This window comes from Chiloscyllium plagiosum, chromosome 40 (genome assembly GCF_004010195.1).
Source record: "Chiloscyllium plagiosum isolate BGI_BamShark_2017 chromosome 40, ASM401019v2, whole genome shotgun sequence".
NCBI classification, from domain to species: domain Eukaryota; kingdom Metazoa; phylum Chordata; class Chondrichthyes; order Orectolobiformes; family Hemiscylliidae; genus Chiloscyllium; species Chiloscyllium plagiosum.
In genome coordinates, this window is record NC_057749.1 from 14,452,210 (window position 1) to 14,477,166 (window position 24,957).

The 24,957-nt window shown below is 40.1% G+C and overlaps 1 protein-coding gene across 8 annotated transcripts in view; it reads left to right on the plus strand.

Annotated features, from left to right (window-relative positions):
- hmg20a (high mobility group 20A) overlaps positions 1 to 24,957 on the plus strand; it is a 64,173-nt gene that overhangs the window by 17,646 nt on the left and 21,570 nt on the right. For 6 of the 8 annotated variants that reach the window (XM_043680407.1, XM_043680405.1, XM_043680408.1 and 3 more), the window contains exons 2-6: positions 10,098 to 10,193; positions 13,021 to 13,168; positions 15,786 to 16,001; positions 22,062 to 22,194; positions 22,621 to 22,658. In XM_043680407.1, the coding sequence (XP_043536342.1) occupies positions 10,099 to 10,193; positions 13,021 to 13,168; positions 15,786 to 16,001; positions 22,062 to 22,194; positions 22,621 to 22,658 (630 nt within the window). In that variant the 5' untranslated portion in view covers position 10,098. The remainder of the gene's footprint in view (positions 1 to 10,097; positions 10,194 to 13,020; positions 13,169 to 15,785; positions 16,002 to 22,061; positions 22,195 to 22,620; positions 22,659 to 24,957) is intronic. The other 2 variants (XM_043680406.1, XM_043680413.1) reach the window with 1 other exon arrangement.

Sequence of the window (24,957 nt, forward strand, 5' to 3'; positions counted from 1 at the left end):
TTCCTCTGGCAGCTCATTCCATATACCCACCATCCTCTGCGTGAAAAAGTTGGCCCTTAGGACCTTTTTAAATCTTTCCCCCTCACGCCAAACCTATGCCCCCTAGTTCTGGACCCCCCTTCCCCCCAACCCAGGGAAAACACCTTATCTATTTACTCTATCCATGCCCCTCATGATTTTATAGACCTCTAGAAGGTGACCCCTCAGCCTCCAATGCTCCAGGGAAAACAGCCCCGGCCTATTTAGCCTCTCCGTACAGCTCAAACTTTCCAACCTTGGCAGCTGTCAATTTCTATTTTAAACATACTCAGTGATTGAGATCTCACAGCCTTCTCTGGTTCAGAATTCTACAGCTTTATAGTCCTCTGAGTAAAATAATTTACCCTCATCTCAGTCCTAATGATTTCCCTGTTATTTTGGAATGATGTACCCTGGTTCTAGACTCCCTAAGCAGCAGAAACATCCTAATTGTCTCCCCCTTTTATGTATTTTGTAAGTTTCCATCAGATCACCTCTCATTTTGCAAAGCTTTAGAGAATACAGGCCCAGTTTTTACGATCTTTCTTGGTAGGACAGTTCCACCACACCCAGAACATGTCTGGCGGTCCTCTGTTGCACTCCATAAAATCACAAGATGTAGGACCAGAAATAGACTATTTGGCCCACTCTGCCATTCAATGAGATCATGGTTGATCTGATAACCCACTTCCCTGCCTTAGCATCATAACCTTTGAATGCCTTACTGACTAAACATCTGTCTATCTCAGCCTTGAATATGTCCCAATCTCTACATCCCATGTAGTAAACAATTCCACGGATTCATTACATCAGAGAAGAATTTCCTCCTTATCTTTCTTAAATGGGTAACCCCTTTCTCTAAGAAAAACCCACTGGTCCTTGACTTTACCACAAGGCTCACTCAATGCAGCAATATTCTGCCTGACATTAAAGGACCAAATCTGCACACATGACTCCAGGTGCGTTCTAATCAAGGTGCTATGTAATTGAAGTAAGGTTCCAGGCCTATCCTCATGACAAAGACTAAAATACCAATAGCTTTTCTAATTTCTTGCTGCACTTGCATGTTAGACTTAAGTGACTTAGAGTCATAGAGATGTACAGCATGGAAACAGACCCTTTGGTCCAACCTGTCCATGCCGACCAGATATCCCAACCCAATCTAGTCCCACCTGCCAGCACTCGGCCCATATCCCTCCAAACCCTTCCTCTTCATATACCCATCCAAATGCCTCTTAAATGTTGCAATTGTACCAGCTTCCACCACATCCTCTGAGCTCATTCCATACACGGACCACCCTCTGCATGAAAAAGTTGCCCCTTAGGTCTCTTTTATATCTTTCCCCTCTCACCCTAAACCTATGCCCTCTAGTTCTGGACTCCCCAACCCCAGGGAAAAGACTTTGTCTATTTATCCTATCCATGCCCCTCATAATTTTGTAAACCTCTATAAGGTCACCCCTCAGCCCCAGCCTGTTCAGCCTCTCCCTGTAGCTCAGATCCTCAAATCCTGGCAAAATCCTTGTAAATCTTTTCTGAACCCTTTCAATTTTCACTTATCAATGAGAACATCTAGGTCCTTTTGTGTGTCTGCACTTTCTAATCTCTTACCATTTAAGAAATAATCTGCACATCTGTTCTTCCTACCAAAGTGGATAATCTCACACTTTTCCACATTATCTTCCATCTGCCATGTTCTCGGACAATCACTAAGTCAATCCAAACACTCTTTCACAGCACACATTCCCACCCAACTTTGTGCCATCCACAAACTTGGAAATATTACATTTGGACCCCAAATCCCAAGTCATTGATATGTATCGTGAACAGTTGGGGTTTAAGTACTGGCCCTTGTGGTACCCCAGTAGTCACAGCCTGCCAACCTGAGAATGATCATTTATTCCTGCTGTCTGTTTTCTACCTGCAAGCCAATCATTAATCCATTATATTACATCCCATCCTGTATGCTTTAATTTTACTGACCATCTCTTGACTTTTATACTGGCCTTGGTTTATTAATAAAGACAGTTGATAAAGATAAATCTCAAATTATCTGTACTGTAATGTGGTTCAACAGTGTTCTTTTCCAGTATGTTTCTGGAACATTACACGTGATAGTAATCCTGTCCAATTATCTATCTGGTATCAATTGCTTTCAGTAATTTCTTCCACGTCCAACAGACCCCAAGCTGTCTTGCTCTTATACCAGTGTATGGACTGGCACATGAAAATGCCAGAGTGAGTCTGATAGCACTCAATTTGCATTTGCACTTCTCATTTTGCTGACGGCACTGAGAAGTTGAAATTGGTGACAAAAGTTGTGGTCTTTTGTTAATTGATGGCTAAAATAAAGAAAAACAATAATTACAAGAGAATGAAGTGTGTAGTCTCCAAGTTGAAGTTTCTGATGACAAACTAAGGAAAAATGAAGTATGAGTAGTTCATAAGGACACGATGACCTGTAGCGAATGCAGCAGTCTTTGTTTCTGCCCTGAAATCCCCTGATGGCCATGACTCATACATAGGTGAATTCCATAGGTTCCAATAAATCTGCTATTTTCCTCAAATGGCCATTTGTCTTTCATTAGCCTAGACAGTGAGTATTGGCAGGCTATTAAGCATTGATGGAAATCAGAGTTGATTGCAATCCTGCTTTCAGCATTTGGAGATGCCGGTGTTGGACTGGGGTGTACAAAGTTAAAAATCACACAACACCAGGTTATAGTCCAACAGGTTTAATTGGAAGCACGCTAGCTTTCGGAGCGATGTTCCTGAATCACCTGATGAAAGACCGTCGCTCCAAAAGCTAGTGTGCTTCCAATTAAACCTGTTGGACTATAACCTGGTGTTGTGTGATTTTTAACTCTGCTTTCAGCAGACATCCAAAGATGTGCATGATCAAACAAGGTTCACAGGCTGGTAATCTGAAGTAGGAACCTAGCTAAAATCTTTTGGTTGCTTTTCTATTTTACTCACCCTTCAAATTCCAAGACAGTGAGACTGTTTGTTGTTACACCCCTTTTTCCTGCAGTACTAATAAAGATCAATTAACTGCCACAAGATTGAATGTTACTAATCTGTAGTGCTCACATAATGCATTTACCAGTGAAGGAATATGAGTAATCTAAATTTTTTCATTCTATTTTTTCCTTCTGATGATGAATGTTAGCAAGGAATTAAGCCCCACAGAAAACATAACCCTAACCCTAGTCTTAACCTTCCAAACCTGCAACTACTTTTATCAGAATAACAAAGGCAGCAGAGACCAACCACCATCTGCAAGTTCCCATCTAGGCCACTTACCAGCCAGACTTAGAAATATATCACCATTCTCAGCATTGTTGGATCAAAATCCTGGAACTCTCTCCCAAAGGCATTGTAGGACTGTCTTTGTAGCACATTGACTGCAGTATTTCAAGAAGGCAGTTTTAGGTTCTTTCCCAAGATTTCACACACGAGATGCAATTCGCAGACACCAACTTCTACAAACAGTTAGTTTATTAAAGCCTGTACCAGCTAGGTAGACCCTTTTGACCCTCTTCACAAGCATGCAAAGTCAGGTCAACGAGGCCCTAAACAAAGGAAACACATCCCCTTAAACAAGTCAGATGGTCATGCTCACAAATACTCTGGCCAATCTACCATAGTAACATGACATTCAAGACAATCCCCCCCCACCACCACCAGCCATTCCCTCGCAGTCACATGTTACCCCAGGATGAGATCATCCTTGGAGATAATGCATTTGCAAATGCCCTAATCCTGGGGAATCGTTATGCAGACAATTTCCTGACTCAGTAATTTGTGTCGAGAGTGTAGTGCTGGAAAAGCACAGCAGGTCAGGCAGCATCTGAGGAGCAGGAGAATCAACATTTTGGGCATAAGTCCTTCATCAAGAATTAGAAATACTCCTTCCTGATTCTCCCAAGACAATATAGGTGTAATATACCTAGCTACAGAGGTTGGCTGGAAAGCATTTCCAAATGGAAGAGATTGAATGATAGTTTAATTTGATAAGAGTAAAGGGAATAGTAGTAGCAAATGACACTTTAAATGGAGTGGGAGTCATCTGCATTCCTGCATGAATGTTGTCCCCATCCACGTCCAGAATGTTCAGTCGGTGCAGTTGAACTCTTTAATATTACATTAATGTCCAGAGAGATATTCCAATTTAATCTTTTAATGTTTCAGCAGCTCACCACCACCTTGTCAAGAGGAACTAGAGATGGATAATAAATACTTGCCAAGCCAGTGTTGCCTACGTCCCATAAATGAATTTTTAAAAACATCTACCTGAGGCTGTCAATTATTGAGGTCTGTTTTTGTGGACTTCTCACATTAGTCAGTGGATGGTGCCCAGAAGTGAGATTTCCTCCTTGGCTTGTTTTGCTGTTTCTAACACAGCAGCTTGAGAATAACAATAACCCACCAACTGGCACCACAGCCAAAGTTGGCATGATGTTTGGATTTACGGCAAGGCATCCCTGGCCTGCACAAGGGCTGAAATCAAACTATTTCCATGGCCTGCACTGGGCAGAAATGGGGTAGGAGCTCTCAGAAAACCTATAGCCCATTCCTGCTGATGCTGCTGACATCACTTGAAGCTAGTGCTACAACTGGACAGCCAGAGTATCCATTGCCCATCTTGCTGCTTGTAAGCACTCATTCAGTGTCCGCAGTTCATTAATTCCAGGCCCCAGTAGTAAAATAGCTCAGTCCTTTCACTGACAATGTCGAGCAGCTGTTGTAGTTGGACCGTTCACTGAATGATAAAAACTTCTCTGTTGGCAAAGACTGGCTGAACACATCGATTGTGATGTTGGCAGATGAAGTATGGCTACCATCCATGCTGACATTCTTGTGCTAAACCCTTTCTTATCATGAATAGCAGTCCATTTCAAAAAGCATTTCTAGTCCATGGCTTAATTCTTCACACTCCTCTTTAGCTCTTTTCCACATGTTTTGTGCAATGCAATGAGTGTTAATTTAAACTATGTTCCGATGTAGATTTTCTTCTAATTTCGTGATGCTTTGTACATTGTGAACTGATTCCTACAGTCTGGTAACACTGTCAAGCAGCACAGTGCCCATTAGCTTCAAATTACTTTAACAAGGCATCGATTATTCGAAAAGTCATGGGAATTTAGTATTGAGCAACAGGACCAACTTTTCAGTTTGGTCCAACCATTGGCATATTGAATCATATAGCTGATATATTATGGGAACTATCGGTGCTTTAGTGTTTTGATAATTGCAAACATCTAACTTAGAGACATTAAGATGAGTTTTCAATGTTTTTTTCATAATTGCATTTGATATATTTTTCTTTACACTGTATGAAACAAGGTTTTGTTGTGATTCTAAATTAAGAATGTGGACTGATATTGCATTGGGGATTTAAAAGTGAAACCATCAGTATCAGGGCCCAGGAGAGGAGAGCACACAGTGATAATCTAGGGTGAAGGCGATTGTCTAGGCAGCACCGCCCCTCTATAATCAGTCAGAACAATTAGGTCCCTATACCCAAGAAAGACAGAATCTGAGAGAAGCTATTGTTCTAATCAAAATTCTATCGTTCTCATGCTCCTGCAATCACAGGCTCTCCTCTTCTGCATTTGCTACTGATTGGCGCAATACCAGTGAGCAGGTCACTGGGCTACTGTCCTGTGGCAACCTATCCATCCGGGATTATTGTGCCCTAGGATCTGGCATGGATGCTCAAGACCAAATGGAACTAGTTACAAATGATGGTTATCTGTTAATTAAGGGATAATTGGATGAGCACTTCCCTAGTGTGTATACAGGCCCTTCAGCCAACCAGTCCACACCGACCCTCCGAAGAGTAACCCTCCCAGACACATTTCCCTCTGACTAATTCTCCTAATACTATGGAAATTGGTTTGCAATGCTGTGAACTTAGCATGGCCGCTTCACCTGACCTGCACATCTTTGGACTATGGGAGGAAACCCACGCAGATACGGGGAGAATGTGCAAACTCCACACAGACAGTTGCCCGAGGCTGGAATTGAACCTGGGACCCTGGTGCTGTGAGGCAGCAGTGCTAACCACAGAGCCACCATGCCGCCCTTAACTGGGTGTACTTGTATGGGAACAAGTAATCAACTCTGTCGATGTTTGTGGATATAAAACATTTGGAGGACAGCACAGTGGCTCAGTGGTTAGCACTGCTGCCTCACAGTGCCAGGGACCTGGGTTCAATTGCAACCTTGGGTGACTGTCTGTGTGGAGTTTGCACATTCTCCCCGTGTCTGCGTGGGTTTCCTCCGGGTGCTCCGGTTTCCTCCCACAATCCAAAGATGTACAGGTTAGGTGAATTGGCCATGCTAAATTGCCCATAGTGCTCAGGAATATGTAGGTTAGGTGCATTAGTCTGTGTAAATGTAAGGTGGGGGATGGGTCTGGGCAGGTTGCTCTTCGGAGGGTCAGCGTGGACTTGTTGGGCTGTAGGGCCGATTTCTACACTGTAGGGATTCCAATTCAAAACACTGATAGAAAAGTACATGCTAGGATGCAGTCTAGCCAGCATTTAACCTCTGGTATTTGCCATCCAGTGGAGGTGTCCGAAGGAAGCCTTGTCTGATGGAATTGTCCAGCAATTGCTGGGTCTTATGGGGATTGAAGCTGCTGGGAGCTGTGCATTAGGGAGGATTGCTTCTATCAGGCTTTAGGGGTTGCTGGGAGATAGGTCCAGGAATTGCTGATGTTCCAGGGTCTGAGAATTGAGAGTGGAATTGGATGGGAGAAGGACACTGGAAAGAGTTTTGGATATTGTAGGAGGCTGCAGGAGAAAGGTAAAAAAGAGGAGGCTCTGCAAGCATGAGGTATAGAAAGGAAGAAGCTGCAGGCAGAAGGCACTGGAAAGGACATGGCTGCAAGTGGGATAGAAGGAGAGAGTCTGAAAGAAGGAGGTAAACAGGATAAAAGATGAAGGGGCGGCACGGTGGCACAGTGGCACTGCTGCCTCACAGCGCCAGAGACCAGGGTTCAATTCCCGCCTCAGGCGACTGACTGTGTGGAGTTTGCACATTCTCCCCGTGTCTGCGTGGGTTTCCTCCGGGTGCTCTGGTTTCCTCCCACAGTGCAAAAATATGCGGGTCAGGTGAATTGGCCATGCTAAATTGCCCATAGTGTTAAGTTAAAGGGGTAAATGTAGGGATATGGGTGGGTTGCGCTTCGGCGTGTCGGTGTGGACTTGTTGGGCCGAAGGGCCTGTTTCCACTGTAAGTAATCTAAGTAATCTAATCAATGCTGGGAGCAGAAGAGGACTACAAGGTGGGAGAGAAGGTTGCAACAGAGAAAGAGCAGGTTTCAAGGAAAGATTTTAGGAAAAGCTAAAAACACTAATAATTAATTCCTTGCAAATGAATGTGTACTCTAGCATAAGGCTGCATGTGTTCATTAGCTTCTCCATAGAGAAAATGTTGTAGATCCTTTTTAAATAAATAGTGTGAAATTCATAACCCCTTTAGTCTGAGATTTGAGATCTGAAATACGATAACTCAAAGGTCTGGTTAAAATTGTCTAGTTTTGTGTACATGTAATGAAAATGCATTTGCTGTGATCTCACTGGTCTGTGGAGTGATATTATTAAGCTGAAGAGGATTCAGAAACCAGGATGTTTCTGGGAGTGGAGGGTTTAAATTATGAGGAGAGGCTTGATAAGCTGAGATGTTTTTCACTGAGGGGTGGTAAGTTGAAGGGTGACTTTATTGAGGTTTATAAAATCATGAGGGGTATAGTTAAGGTGAATGGCAGGTCCCTTTTACCTCGGGTGGGGAATTTCAGGGCTAGGGGCCATATCTTCAAAGTGAGAGGAGAAAGATTTTAAAAAGACATGAGGGGCAACTTTTTTTTACACAGAGAATGATTAGTGTATGGTGGATACAACAGTTACAACATTTAAAAGACATTTGGATAAGTACATGAATAAGAAATGCTTGGAGGGATATGGGCCAAGCACATTCAGGTGGGGCTAGTTTAGTTTGGGACTGTGGTCGGCATGGACTGGTTAGACCAAAGGATCTGTTTTCCCGCTGTTTGATGCTATGCTAAATTCTTCTATTTCTGCTTGTATATCTGTCCCAAGTACCATAAATGTGAAAACAAATTGAAAAGGCATTAATAGATTACGCATCATCCAATAAATGAGTTCTTGAGTCTGAAATAGTGGCCTCTTAAAATGTAGCCTTTGAGGAAAACAAAGAGCACACAAAGGAAAATTATTTTGATGCAGTGTCAGGTTCAAGTAAGTGGAGCTGTTTACATAATGTGAATAACCAAGCTGTGTGCAATTGTCTGATAAAGCCATGGTTGTACAATGTATTGTATTGAAACCTGCCATTTTGAAAGGCTTTATAAATAGAGGGAAAGAGAATGAAAGCAAATTTTTTTTTTAACTGAACCAATATAAAATAATTTGACTCCACTGTGATGTTGGTTTCTAATTCTAGGCACCAGAAGGAAGTGAAGACTTTGTAGAGACTTGAGAACAAATTTACTAAGACCTAAGGGATGAGGGATTACAGAGAAACTGGGGTTGTTCTCCTTAGATCTAAGATGCCTGAAAGAATTTGATGAACAAATTTGATGTATAAATTTACTGAGGGGTAGCTAGAAGAAATAGAAACTGATTTCAGTGGCTGGAGAATCAATAATCCCATAACCCAAACTTCATAAATTAACTGGCAAAAGAACCAATGGCAACAAGCGAGGAAATGTTTACACTGAGTGGTTAGGAATTGGCATGTGCCCCTTCCTGATATTTTGCTCGATGTGGATTCAAATTAGTGTTAGCAAGGAAATTAAACAATACTTGTTGAAAAAAAATGAAATGAATAAGTGATGTGGGAAGATGGTAGGGTTGACTGGATTTCTGTTGGAAATATTGGGATAGACTCAATGAGCTGCACTTCTGCAACCCTATTCTATTCCAGAGGACCCAAGTATATTGTGAAGGCATTCAACAGAAGCCATTGAACGTTAAAAGGATGGGCGAGATAAGGGTCACCGTGATTTGTCTCTTTGGCCATGGTCTGCAATAGTTCCCTTTATTGAGGTGTAAATGTTGACGTGGGCAGTTCATTTGCCAAGCTTTTATTTCCTTCTCACTTATAGCTTCAGGATATCGCCATTATATAATCAGTTAATTAGGCCTCACAGTGAGATCTTAAAATAGGTTTGGAAGAGCCAGAGTAACTGGGGTGTCAAATGCCACAATTGTATGCCGAAGTCTGCATCAAACCACGTATTTCCACAACACCTGTAACATTTTGTTGAAAAAAACCAAAACAACAAATAGATTGCATGCAGTGAGTACAGACTATTATGGGCTTTGTTGTGGAATATCATACTGACCCAAATTCTGTGCCATGTTATTGTAAATGTTTTGCACCTGAGACTCTCTTGATCATTGTCCTGTGTTTTATGTCATCCATAAGACTACTCAAAATAAAGAGATTTTCATTGAAGTACTATATATCAGAATTAAATGTGAATATTATAATGAGTTCCAAAATAAATAAAGAATGAATAAACAGCAGATGAAGGATACTTTGAGGCGCACCATCTATAAACTGTATTTGTCATTTGTAATTCTACTGAATAGTAATTTTTGCTATCTTGATAAAGCTATATATATTGTAAACACTCAACCTGTCAAAACATTTGATCCAGGATGGCCGGTTAGTATTTTGCAGGTGTTTTGGGGTCAGATGATATTGGCATAGTTGCAGCATTTTATGCATACAGGAATCTGTCTTTTGATTTTTTATTGAATATTTCTGACAAATAAGCACTGTTGTGATGACAGAAATGCTGAAACATAGATTAAAACCTTTCATTGATCCTTAAAACAGTTCGGAGAAAGTGAGGACTGCATATGCTGGATGCAGTTACCCTATGAATGACACAAATTCCAACCAAAATTTTGGCATTTGAAACAATATTCTATTGAATGCAAATAAGGTTGAAAGAATGAATAAAATGATACTCAAAAAAACAAATTGAACCTGTACAGTTGAGAATGGGAATTTGCTAAAATGTAATATTTTCTTCTTAGAATGATGGATGAACTCATGTCCAATACAGCATTGCCACCCATTTTTGCTGATGATGATGTGTCAAAAGAGAGTGCAGATCTGACAGTCGATGCAGGGTATGTTAAACTGTAGTCTTACCAAAGGCACTGATCTTTTGTACTGTCTTTGATTAATTTGTTTGTGAGAAGATACCAGAGGCTGGAAGCAAATTGGGTAAGAAGTGTTTATTTTTATTTGTTCCCCTGTACATGCTGACTGTTTCTCCAATATACTTTAATGGAAAGCAAAACAAGAGTTAGTGTTCCGAGCCTGGTGACTCTTCGTCAGAACAAGGGTCATTGGTCTCAAAAAGTTAAATCTCTTCTCTCTACGGATGTTGCCAGAGCTCCTGTGTTTGTCTAGCACTCTGTTTTTGTTCTAGATTTCCAGAATCTGCAGTTCTTTGTGTTTTATACTTTAGTTGATGTTGGCAAACCCCAGTAACCTGCCCATGTTCTCTGTGAACATGTACAGTATATGCATTGGGAGGCAAGCACAGTGTGGAAGTCCTCACAATTTAACTCCAAGTCTGAGTTAGTCGTTGGCTGCAACAGATCAGCATTCCTGAGATATGGAGATCAAAGGATCCATCCATGACCAAAATTGTATTGACAAAGGCTAAAATTCGGTTCAGCTAAGTTGCACCCCACAATCTTTGGAAGGCCACTAACATGCTTACCAAGCAATAACAGTTAATTAGGTGATTTCGTCAATTAAGCTACCTCAGTCAAGAGTTGAAAGCTCTTTGGAACGGTAAGAAAGAAAATTGACAGCCATTTACAATGTGAGGAAGAGAATTGAGGACAGAGCAAGAATTGTATGACTATATAGGATTGTACAGAAAACTTATTTCTGTTCCAGCACATGCGCACACTGTGTTTTGCATATTCTCTCTCCTCCCCCCTTTTAAAGCCCTGATTTCTACCAGGTATAATTCTACAGGCACAGATCAGCCTCATTCTCGCTCAAATGATCATTTGTTTTGAGATGGCCTTGACAGACATTATTACTGGAATATTCAAAAGTATCTCTGTTCAACATATACACAGCAGCTAGCATTCAGAGCAGCATAAGTAAACAGAAGTAAGAGATGTAAACAAAACTTCCATATCCCTGGATTGTGCATCATATTGTTGATACTGTTATGTAACTAAGCAGTAATTGCTGTGCAAGCTGCTGTCTTGGAAGGTTGCCAAATGTTCTCACTTTTCTCATTCATCCACTTCTACAGAAGTGATCTTGTTCAGTGACATTTTCCATATGTTGATATTTCTGCTAGAAGCTTGATGCCGTACTCTTTTTCAATTTATATTTGTGATTGTAACAATTTTGTTCAGCAATGCCTCTTGATCACTAAACATGTTGTAGAGGCCTTAGCTTCTGATTAACTCAATCTAAATCAAAGGCTGTTGTTTCTTGAAGCGATTTTTAAAAACCTTTATTCATTCATGGAATGAGGACGTCACAGGCTAGGCAGCATTTATTGCCCAGAGGGCAGTTAAGAGTCAACCATAACGCTGTGTGTCTGGAGTCACATGTAAGCCAGACCAGGTAAGGATGGCAGTTTCCTTCCCTAAAGTACATTAGTGAACCAGATGGGTTTTTCCTGACAATTAACAATGGATTCATGGTCATTAGATTCTTAATTCCAGATATTTATTGAATTCAAATTCCACCAGCTGCTGTGGCAGGATTTTGACTTAACACCCCAAAACATTAACTGGATTAACAGTCCAGCGGTAATACCACAAGGGCATTGCCTCCCCTGAGAACAGCAGTGTTTGCATGCACAAACCAGAATTTGAAGGCATAATGTGAACAGCCTTGTTGCAAGTGGTGGATAGATGGGGGACTCTTCACCTCATTTGAGTCTAATTCCTAATTAAACATAGCACAACCAAACAAGACAAATTGGTTACTTGTGTGGTATCAGTACAGTCACTGGATTCAAATGTGTCAATATGAATATGCTGTGAAAGATTTGGAGTTAAATATATATTCTCTAATGTGTGACATAAGCGGATTAAATTGCTCTGATCATCACAACTACCAATGATGCTTCACTTTCTTGTGCTATAAACTCGAATGGGAAAAATCTATTGTTGGATTGCCAGTTTAAGTAAGCACGGTTTTCAAATTCAAGTCACAATGGTCTTAATGGGGAACAAAATGATATATTAAGTAGACATTGGCAGACACATTTTCTATCAAGATTGTTCATAGTTAAGATGGTCTACAGAACTGGTAACGGTATGTTTTGATTGACAAATGCTCTGTGCTACCAGGGAAGTTGTCTGTCTGAAATGTGTCCCAGAAATTTATTAGTTTCTAGTTTATGCAGAAGCAGTTGACTTACCAAATTTTGAAAAAGCACAGCAAAGTAACACAGCTTGGATATTTGCTGCAGGAAGTCCACTATGGTCATTGACTTGCACTGGCCCCAATAAAAGTCAATGGTGTTGTCATTGGATGCTAGTGAAGGGTAACTGAATGTCTGAAATTTTCATGTGAGTTTTTTAGTGTTTTTCTTTCCACTAAAGAGTGCAGGTGGGTGTGTGAATTGTTTGTACTATGTCACTGTGAATTGTAAAAAGCACTCCAGCAGTGCAATTACAGATGTTGCCTTTCCGGAATTGGGGGTTATACTTGGAGAGAGCATTTGAGGTATGCCATGACATCATCCTAGTTATTGTGGTTGCAGCCCTCTCACTGGTAGTGCTAGTGGGAACATTTTGAAGTGGGAAACTAGGAATATTGTATGAGAAGCACATAAACGGATGTGCAGTTTTTTTTATTCTGGAGCATATTTGTGTTAATATGTTAAATGGGCCTTGTAACATCAGTGCACTATACTCTGAACTTCTTTGCAGAGCAAACTTTAAAGCCATTTTTCATTTTATGCAGCTTTTCAGGACCAGAAAGCTCATACAGTTCTGGGGTCTCACAGTCTCTGAACAATCCAGAGTTTGTGGAAGATCTGTCCCAGGTGCAGTTACTGCAGAATGAGTCCCCTCAGGCAGCAGACAGCAATGAGCAAAGAAGTGAGGAGGAGGTGAGTTTCAAAGCCATCTGTGTTCATCCCTGGATTGCTAAAGAACACAGTAGACGCATTGTTCTTCAGCCACAAGCAGTACTCTTTTTATTCAGAGGAGAAAATTCACATTTCTTTGGAAATTAATTTGGATAAATTCAAGCTGTCTTTTTTTCCACTTAAGAGAATTTAATGAAAAATTTGAAAAAAGGTGGACATGAAATGGAAATAAAACCATTGAGGAAGATTAAGGAAGGAGACAGGATAACGCATTGGAAGAATCCTAATAGATAAACTCTGTATTCAAGGAGAACCAGACATTAACAGTTGGATATAATTGGATTATGTTTTTAATTCAACAATAATGACTGTAGTTATATTGCATTTTTAATATAATCAAGAATCCCAAGTAACTTCATGTAAGCATTATTAAATAACATCAGGCCACATAAGGCAATATTGGGTTGGCTGACCAAAGGCTTAGCTAAAAAGAGAGATTTTAAGCAGTATCTCAAAGGAACAAAGTGAGGTAGAGATGAAGAAAGGTGTGGGGATGAAATTCCAGAGCTTGTGGCTCAGATCTCTCTCTATCTCTTTTGCTTTCTTCTGCCATTCCATATTACAGAATAAAAGTGCCACTTATTGTAAGTTCTGTCTCATGTTCACATTATGGCTGCAGCAATACTATCTATCCTTTTGTACATAACCCAAATTGCCATCTGTCAATCATGATTTGGCATGTGAACATTAGTGATTGGTAGATTTTGCGTACAGAAAACCATGCTATTTGCCTGTCTTTCTTTAGTCACCTGGATAGATTGTGCTTGTGGAGAGCATTATTATTCCAGCTGTATTCAGCTAATTCAGCTCCAGCTAGGAAATAAACCTCCACAGTTTCATGCACCTGAAATATTAACTTTTTTTTTCTCCAAAGATGTTGCCTGACTTGCTGAGTATTCCCATCATTTTTGTTTTTATTTCAGCAGCCTTCTGAAAAATGTGGCCCACTACTTTAATATGAGGAACTAGTTTCTCTCCTTGGTATTGCTACTGGCCCAAATATGTGTAGAACTAATATGTCTGTTACTCAAGTGAGTTATTTGGGGACTGGATTAAAAAATGAGCTGGGACCTCTGATGAAATCCAACACAGTCTGGTGGAATTAAAGCCTACGACTCCCAGCTGTGAGGGTTAGAGAGCTCTAATAATTCTAATGGCACAGAAGTCTATCTAGTGTGGCACAAAATTAACTTTTTATTTTGTCAGAGAGGCCAAAGATGATTTGGTAGAAAAACATGTCACACTAATCCAATGAGATTCACACTGAGGTACATCTGCAATTAACTGTACCTTCGGTGACTGTGAGTTTGTGCCTGAAATCAATATGTTATATTCCCCAGTATTGTCAACATCAGTCATTGATGTTGACAATCTCAAAATTTGTACCAAGAGTCACATTGATTCATTGTGCGTTCAATTCAGCAAGAAAGAGCAATGATGAACATTTCAAGTACAGATATTGTACACAATAAGCCTTTTGTTATTCAGTACAGTACCTGCCTTTGTGATTGAAATCACATTGGTGACCTCATGGTTTTCACCTTGGTTATCTTTCTTTTATGTCTCAAGACAAGGTAATATATTTTCTGCCTACCAACATTATTATGTGTAATGTGATAGTTAACTCTGTGGTCAGAGTAAGTTTGGGAACGTTTCAAAAACCATTTCAGAGACGGGTGCAAACATGAATCAAACACAATTTAGACTTTCAGTAGGAAATGAACCTCCTCCCTGTGGGGAGTATACTGTAAATGTCTGTGAAATTAATTATATTTCAATTATAGATTGGGGTTTAAATATCAAACCTATAACTATTTTTGGAATGTACCCACTATCTGGCAAGATATTAAATATGACAAAAAACTCCCATCTTTAAAGATAAAGATTTCCAATGCCGCAGCTACATTGTAATGCTTTGTCTAATTGTTATTCTCCTGATGGGGGTACAAGTGATATGCAGCTGAACAGTGGCAATGCCACAGCCAAGCTAAATACTGTTTTCCATTAAAATTTTCAGAATGGTTGATCAATAACAATTAGAAATGAGAACTCTGGTTCTCTTGCCCTCCTTCCTTCTGAGAATGCTGTGTTTTCTTTAGAAACTAGACTGAGGTCAGTAAACTGAGCACAGACTGGGAATTGAATTTAACATTCTCTGTATTCTATGACTTGTTACTAGACCAGGCAGTATCTTTAGCAGGAGACTGTATCTGTTGAAATATTTCATCTTCTCTATAATTTGCTGATAAAGTGAAATGGGCAGTAAAGCTTTGTGAGTGCAAAGATTGAAAATGTTCGTTCATAATAAAACCTGTTGTAAATAATTGAAAAATATGAATACCAGGTTGATTTGGTTCTTTGCAGCCTGCATAATCTTTCTGTGGCCACAGTAGCTTTGATGTGAAATAAGTTAAACTGTTGGTTTGAATGAACTAGCAAACTGAGTAATTGAATTTTAAAAAAGGAGGTGGTCTAACTGGTGAAGAATGAGTCTCAACCAAACTACACATGGATTGATTTGATTTTTGACGGGGTGAGTCTCTTTGACATGGTAAACAGCTTTTTTTGTATTATTAAGCAGAAAACTGCTAAGAAAGGGGGCTGGCCAAAAGGAAGAAAAAGGAAAAAAGCAACCAAGGACAGCAATGCACCAAAAGCTCCACTGACTGGATATGTGAGATTTCTTAATGAGCGTCGGGAGCAGCTTCGAGCACAACGGCCGGATGTTCCATTTTCCGAAATCACCAGAATGTTGGGAAATGAGTGGAGCAAATTGCCTGCGGACGATAAACAGGTACTGGGAGGATGGATACTAAACAATAAAAAGAGAATTGTGGGTGCTGGAAGTCGGAAAGAAAAACAGAAATTGATGAAAAAGCACAGCATGTCTGGCAGCATCTGTGGAGAGAAATCAGAATTAACGTCTCAGGTCTAGTGATCCTTCTTCAGAACTAGTAATGGTGAGGACATGATTCCTAGCTACTGCTAGTTCTGAAGCAAAGCTCTGGACGCTAACTCTGATTTCTCTCCACAGATGCTGCCAGACCTGCTGACTTTTTCCAGCAATTTCTATCTTTGTTGCTGAGAGGTTAGATTTGTTAAGTTAGTAATTCATAATGGATGCTTCTAAAGTCCCAGAATTGTAGACTTCCTTTTAATATGGATGTAATTTTGTAACATTTCTTTGTAGTAACAGAGCTTTAAGGGACACGAACCACAGGTCTTGCGTGAATTTGTTAAATGTGTTCAAGAAAATTTCTTTATCAATATGTAAATGTGCCTACCAGAGAAGGAGCAAACTTAACCACCTCTTGGGAAATAAGGCAGGATGATTCACTTAAGTGTTAGTAGCGGAACACTTGGAACCAGTGATCATAACTCTGTTAGTTTTTAAATAGTTATGGAAAAAGATAAGCCTTCCATTAAAGTTAAAGTTCTCAACTGGAGTAAAGCAAATTTTAACGGTATGATACAAGAACTTTCAAAGGTTGATTAGAGTAGACTGTTTACAGGTAAAGGGACAACTGACAAGTGGGAGGCTTTCAAAAGTGTGATAACAAAGGTTCAGAGGCATGTGTTCCTGTTAGAGTAAGGCTGGTAAGCGTGGGGATCAATGGATGAATAAAGATATTGAGATTCTAGTCAAGAATAAAAAAGAAGATAGACATAGATAACTGGGATCAAATTAATCTCTTGAAAAATATGAAGAGTTTAGGGGCATTTTAAAAAGAGAATTCAGGAAGACAAAGAGGAGATATGCAATAGCCTTGGCAGATGAGGTTCGAATAATTCAAAGAGTACATTAAGAGCAAAAAAGCAACTAAAGAAAGAGTGGGGCCTCTTAAAGATCAATTAGATCATCTTTGTGTTGAATCTCAGGTGATGGGAGAGATATTAGATGAATATTTGATATCTGTTTTTACAATGGAGAAAGAAATGGAGGTTAGAGAACTCAGGGAAATAAATATTGATGTTTTGAAAACAATTCACATTACAGAAGAGGAAGTGCTGGAGGTCTTAGAAAACATAAAGGTGGATAAATCTGCAATCAAGTGTATCCCAGGATGTTGTGGGAAATTAGGGAGGAAATTGTGGTGACCCAAGCAAAAATATTTGGATCATCAATAACTGCGGGTGAGGTGCCGAGGACTGGGAGTCAGCTAACGTTGTGCCTTTATTTAAGAAAGGCTTGTAAGGAGAAGCCTCTGAACTATAGACCTGTGAATCTGACATTGATGGTGTGTAGGTTGTTGGAGGTGATTCTAAATGATAGCATTTGCATGCATGCACTTGGAGAGGCAAGGAATGATCAGGGATAGTCAGCATGGTTTTATGCAAAGGGAATCATGTCTCACAAACTTGATTGAGCTTTTTGAGGAAGTAACCAAAAGGATTGATGAGTGCAGAGCGGTAGACGTTGTTTACTTGGACTTGAGTAAAGCTTTTGATAAGGGTCTGTATAGTAGATTAATTAGTAAAGTTAGTAAGTTTGGATGACACTGAAATTGGTGGTATAGTGGACAGTGAAGAAGGTTATCTCAGATTACAAAGAGATCTTGATTAATTAAGTCAATTGGCTGAATGGCAGATGGCGTTTAATTCTGATAAATGCAATTTTGGTAAAACAAACAAGGGCAAGACTTATACGGTTAATGGTAGTATCCTGGGTAGTGTTGTAGAACAGAGAGATCTAGGGGTTCAAGTACCTATTTCTTTGAAGTTTGCATCACAGGGTGATTAAGAAGGCATTTAGCACGCTTGCCTTCATTTCTCAGATGTTTGAGTACAGGAATTGGAACGTCACACAGAATGTTGGTGAGGCCTCTTCTGAAGTACTGTGTCCAGTTCTGGTCGCCCTGTTATAGGAAAGATATTAAATTGGAGAAGGTTCAGAAAAGGTTCACCAGGATGTTGCCAGAATAGAGGGTTTGCGTTATAAAAATACGCTGGGACTTTTTTCACTGGAGAGTAGGAGGTTAAGGGTGATTTTATATGAGAGTTTTTTTGAATCATGAGGAGCGTACATAAGGTGAGCAGCAAAGGTCTTCCCCCTAAGGTGGGGGAGTTCAAAACTATGAGGCATATTTTTAAGATCGTAGAGTCATAGAGATGTACAGCATGGAAACAGACCTATCGGTCCAACTTGTCCATGCCAACCAAATATGCTAACCTAATCCATTCCCAATTGCCAGCACTTGACCCATATCCCTCTAACCCCTCCCTATTTATATACCCATCCAGAAGGTGAGAGGAGAAAAATTTAAAAACAACACGCGGGGCAACATTTTTATACAGAGAATGGTTAGTGTATGGAATGAACACCAGAGGAAGTGGTAGATGTGGGCACCTTACAAAGTTTCAAAGGTATTAGAATAAGTACATGAAAAGGGAACATTTGGAGGAACATGGGCCAAATGCAGTCAGTGGGACTAGTTTAGTTTGGCAACATGTTCAGCATGGACTAGTTGGACTGAAGGGCCTGTTTCCATGCTGTATATCTCTATGATTGTGTGGGATAGGAGGCCTGAAGATATCATCTGCTGTGAAACATGTGCTTTTTTTTAGATTAGATTTTAGATTACTTACAGTGTGGAAACAGGCCCTTCGGCCCAACAAGTCCACACCGAGCCGCCGAAGCGTAACCCACCCAGACCCATTCCCCTACATTTACCCCTTCACCTAACATTACGGGCAATTTAGCATGGCCAATTCACCTAACTTGCACATTTTTGGATTGTGGGAGGAAACCGGAGCACCCGGAGGAAACCCACGCAGACACGGGGAGAATGTGCAAACTCCACACAGAGAGGCGGGAATTGAACCCGGGTCTCTGGCGCTGTGAGGCAGCAGTGCTAACCACTGTGCCACCGTGCCACCCATACTGCCACCGTGCTGTGTCCAGGGCCAGGAAAGGGGGATGGTGCACATATTGATATTCACTGGGGCCCAAGCACATTGACTATGCAGCAGCACTGAAAACACAACGGAACAGAGGGCATTTTTGACTCCCAGATGTCCAGGAATATTTATGTAAAACAGTGCAGTAACTTAAATGGACAAAATCTCTGAAAAACTGCTTCTCCAATCACAGGCTGGTTCTCTCCTCTGGTTCAGCCAGAGTTGTTTGGAAGAGGGACCCTAACAGGGAAGGCGGTAGAACAGCAATGGCAAGAGTTTCTGAGGGTAATTTAGGCAGCACAGGAAAATTTCATCCCAAGGAAGAAGAAACATTGTTTTGGGGAGGATGAGGCAACCATGGCTGGCAAGGGAAGTCAGGGACAGCATAAAAGCAAAAGAAAAAACATATAATGTGGTGAAGATCAGTGGGAGGCCTTTTAAAAATCAGTAGAGGACAACTGAAAAGCAACAAGGGGGGAGAAGATGAAATATGAGGATAAGTAATATAAAAGAAGACTGCAAGAGTTTTTTTCTAGATGTATAAAATGTAAGAAAGAGGCAAGAGTGGACATTGGACTGCTGGAAAATGAGGCTGGAGAAGTAGTAATGGGAAACAAAGAAGTGACAGAGGAACTGTATAGGTACTTTGCATCAGTCTTCAAAGTGGAAGACACCAATAGCGTACCAAAACTTAAAGAGAGTCAAGGAACAGAGGTGAATGTGCTGGCCAAACTAAGTAGAAGCTGCTGGAGAGGCTGAAAGGACTGTATGTGGATAAATCACCTGGACTGGATGGACCACACACCAGAGTCCTGAAAGAGAAAGCTGAGGTGATAGTGGAGGCATTGATGCCATTCTTTCAGAAATCATTCAGGTCAGAGAGGGTCCCAGAAGACTGGGAAATGACTAATACCCCTGTTGAAGAAGGGAGGGAGGGACAAGACAGGATGTTCTAGGCCAATACACCTGACATATTCGTTAGTAAGATTTTAGAGTTCATTATTAAGGATGAGATTGCAGATTACTTGGAAATGCAAGGTTAAAAAGGGCTGAATCAGCATGGCTTCATCAAGGGGAGGACCTGCCTGACAAATCTGTTAAAATTCTTTTGAGGAGATAACAAGCAAGTTAGAGAAAGGAGAACCAGTGGACGTGATCTCTTTGGATCTCCAAAAGGTCTTTAACAAGGTGCAGCAGAGTAGGCTGCCGAATAAGATTACAATCCAAGATGAGGGCAAGGTACTAACTTGGATAGAGGATTAGCTGACTGGCAGAAGACAGCGTGGGAATGAAGCAATCTTTTTCAGAATAGCAGCCATTGACTAGTGGAATTCCTCAGGGGTCAATGTTGGGATCACAACAATTCACATTATTCATTAAAGACCTGTCGCTAAGTTTGCAGATGATACAAAGATAGGTGGAAAGGCAGATGTAATATAATGTGGGAAAGTGTGAGGTTATTCACTTTTGTAGGAAGGATAGAGGCATAGACAATTTTCTAAGTGAGAAAAGGCTTTGCAAACCTGGAGCTTGGTGTCCAGAATGCTCAAAATCACTGATTACTTGAGCTAATAACTTGTTGCAAATGAATGTGGAATCTCCAAACTTTAGGCTGCAACGAGATGAAAGAAAATGTGGTGGATGCTACTGTCACGAACAGTGTGTTAATTGTTAAATTTGTGTTTAAGATTGAGTGAAAATGTTAGTAACCACCTGGGTTAAAATTCTCCAGCTTTGTGCATATGCAATAGAAATGTATTATCTGTGATTTGATTCTGTGGAAGGTGTGTTTAGGTTGTTGGTTTTTAGTGTGTTAACCTGTGTCACTGATCTTGGCGGGGGTGGAGAAGAAACATTTGCTAACTTATGCCTGTTTTTTGTGTCAATATACATTTTATATGGTCTAAGAAGTTAATGCTTTCATTGTGTGTTGTGACTTTAAGTTTAATGGAGAGTTGGTATATTTTGAGGATATTGAGGTATTTTTAGATTTTGATGTAACCTAATTCGGTGACTGTGTTAGTCCAGATACCCAATATGTCATCATAAGTATGGAAAGGTGATGTTACTATGCAGTAGTCGCTTAACAAATAAGTTGAGAATGAAAAAAAACCCTCAAAATCAAAAAGTAAATCATGAGTGAATCTCAAGAAGGGCCCTTGGACAGGGGAGTAGATGTTTTGAACCTGTACCCAATTATAAATGACGGGAGGGGAAGGGTTAAGGGTGAGGAACGGGCGTAAGGGACCGGGAAACAGAAGCACCATGCCATGATTTATCTCCTTGGGTCTGACATGCCACACACAAGCTCACATGTCTCCAGATTTGATTTTTCCTACATGGTACATCGTCATTGTAAACCAGTCTAATATTTATGCAGTTGAGGTAGTTGAGTTGGTTTAATGTTTTCTCAAAACTTACTTTTAATGTGCCCCTCCCCCATCCAGAACAAAATGTGAGGACAATGAATAAAGAGCCGGGGGCCCACATTGGGGGATACCAGCAGGTTACATAAATGAATTAATAAGCTCCAATTGAATGAGACGAAACTCTGGGTTTTGTAGTGCTTCTGGGCTATGTGGAGTTAGTAGAAAGACAGGTTAGGCTGGCCTTTGCAATGCTTGGAATTAAATAAAGACCACCTTTTGGGAATTATCGATATGTAGCAGGTCAATTGTTGGTACAAGGATACATTGTACCCTTCAAGGTGACCTGTCCACATACATAACAGTAAAGATGTTTATATTAATGAAGTGACTGGGGAACTAATTTGGTTCATTATCATTCTTCATCACTATGTGCCTGTGAATACTGCAGTTGCCCTGATAGTAGTTACTATCTGAGTGAATATTTGGTCAGTTTGAGTTCTCTGTTTGGCACTAATATTGTAAATTCTGAGTGCATCCCATCCCTGTGACCATTTTGTTTTTCTAATCAGTCTGTTCTGTCTATCCAGCATTATTTAGATGAGGCAGAGAGAGACAAAGAGCGTTACATGAAGGAGCTGGAGCAGTACCAACAGACTGAGGCTTATAAACGGTTCAGCCAGAAAGCAGATGACAAACGACACACGAAAGGACTTAGCCAAGGTAAAATAAAAAGGGAGGCTTGTTGATCAACTGGAATGTTGTCAGCAGTTTAATCACTGGTGCAATTAGCTCCTGTAAAGTGCAAATTCAGTTTTTATTTCCCCTGTCTTTGTTGTATTTGCTCATGCTAGACCCCTCTGCATAGCAACCTGAAGGCATTTTTTTACATGAAGCAAGTAAAAACAACTGTCCACAACTCTTCTTCAGTTGGCTGCATTCCCAAATATAAAGATCGGGTTTGCAGAATCAACATCATCTGTGTTCAGGAGAGAACAATAAAATTAACCAAAACAAAAGTTGTATTTGTTGTCCTCTGACATAAATAAGAAATCAAACTGAGATTAAAGTCAAGTATTATAAGTGGCTTGAGTCCAATGAGTGCTAACATATGTGGAATTTTTTTTTCATATCTCCCCTATCTTTTAGATGAAGGATCTCGAGCCAACAACATGCCTGTTACTGAGGTAGGACTAATAATTAATTATTTTTACATGTGCAATGACGGAGAAATTGTGAATATGTTTATAAAAATACAACTGGGAGATAGGATATGTCTTTAATGACTAAATAGAATCCTAGCATGATAACAACACAGGGAGAGGCCATTTTTTTTTATATCTTCACTAGCTTTCTGTAAGAATAATTTGTTGAGTCCCATGTTCTTCAAGTAATTATCCAATTCCATCAAATAACTCAATTGAATGCCTTACTATACTCTTGGGCGTTCATTTCCAAATCCTAACAGTTTGTTACATAAAACGTTAATCCCAAAGTTGCAACTATATCTTTAGTCAATCATCTTCAAATTGGTATCTTCTTGTTCTCAATCTCTCTGCCAACGAGAATAGTTTCTACCTACCTACCCTGACCCTAATGATTTTGAACACCTCTGTCAAACCTCCTGTTAGTCCCCTCTGCTGCTGAAGCACATATCCATATTTTAGTTACCTCCAGGATCAACACTGCTGTGCTTTCCTGGGCTAGACCCACTTCCACTCTCCATAGCCTTAAGCTCATCCACATTACTGCTGCCCCTATTCTAACTTGCACAAAGTCCTACCTCTCTCATCATAATTTTGCTTACTGACTGATGTTGTTTCAGGGCCCACTCACATTTCAATCAATAATTCTTATGTCATCAACTTCTCATTGTTTGTAACCTCTTCCAACCGTACAACTCTCCAAGAACTCTGCGTTCTTCCAATTTCAGCTTCTTACATCCCCCTCTTCCTGCATGTCTCTTTAATAGTTTTCATTCAAATAAGCTTGTATTCTAGAAATTTCCATGTGATTGGTGAGTATTAAAAAAAAAGTTGTAATTCCCTGAGTCATGAATATATTATGACATGTTAACAGCACAGCTCATTTCAGCTTTTCCACACCTGTATGAGCTAAATATTAGTTTCTGAAATCATATGCAGTTACACTTCAATAATGCAAAGAAGAAAAAAGTATTCACTTTAATTGGCCCATGCGGAAATCACACCTTTTTCCAAAAGTAAACGGGGGGAAAATGTGTTAAAGCGGCTTCAGTTTTCATGTTGCCTTATTATTATTTTTAAAAAATTATTAAAGTGTGCTCTTCATGCTATAAGTAGTTTACAAAATCTTGAAGATATGGAATAGAACTTCCCAGCAGAAGACTCATAAAAGCATCCCAGTAACAACAGGCAGACTGATTTAGAGCATCGTTTCACAAAGGGGGGGATTGGAATCCCAGTGGGGTTGTGAGTTGAAGTTGTGAGTTTGCAAGGCAGCAATGATCACCGTGGGCCTCCAGCTGAGTTACAGGAGATATGATCCTGCAATGCATGTGCACGCGCGCACACACACACACGTCTTCTCCAAGATTCATTCTCACTGTTCCCTCCTCCCCCTCCTTTCTCTCAGGTCTCACTGATGGGTCATGACAAGCCTCCAAATAGTTACAAAACAGTGTTGGAAGCACCAATGTATAATCCTTCCAAAAGCAGTTAGGCTTTGGTAAAATATTACATTCCACATCCGTACAGCGGAGGATGCTGCAGCTGTCTCAGCCATGATCCCAGCCAGTGGATGAAGAACCACGGGGGAATGTTGGAGATAGAAAACACATTGAAATAAATTAGCAAACTAGCCAAATTATAAAAGGGATTAAAAATGGACTTTGGAAGTTTGACATGTAGTGACTTGTACAAATTACTTGAAAAAATAAAAATAGCTGACAAATTGATTGTATTGAATTTTCCTTAGTTTAAAAGAAATGTTGGGCAGTGATTAATAAGTAGGATCTGCATTTCCTAAAATAATGTGGATAGGTTTTGAAAGAAGGCCCCACGGACTGGAAGGTTAACTTTAAATTTGGAAATGACACTATTTCTACAGGGGGTTGTGCTATTTCCATCAAATAAGCAATAGGAACTACTTTTTGTTCATTATGGTGACATCTTGAAATGATGTTCTCAGTTGAAGTTCATTGAATATTATGATTTGCCAGAATTAATGCTGCAAAGGGAAACTGTATGATGTTTTCCAGATAACAGATGGATCCACTCATTTCTCTTGAAGTTAGATCTGCAAGTTTTTTTTATCCCCTATAAGTAAGATAGGCAAGGTGTGTTTTCAACTATTCAACATGGGCCATTTCAAATGAATAGTTTTTCCTTCTTTGAATTACTATGTGTAACTGCATCTGATTTCAGTAATTTATACAGGACTATGGGTTGACTGTATCCCATGCAATTATGCATAGACCTAAACAGATTCACTGATTGATTGTTTGTG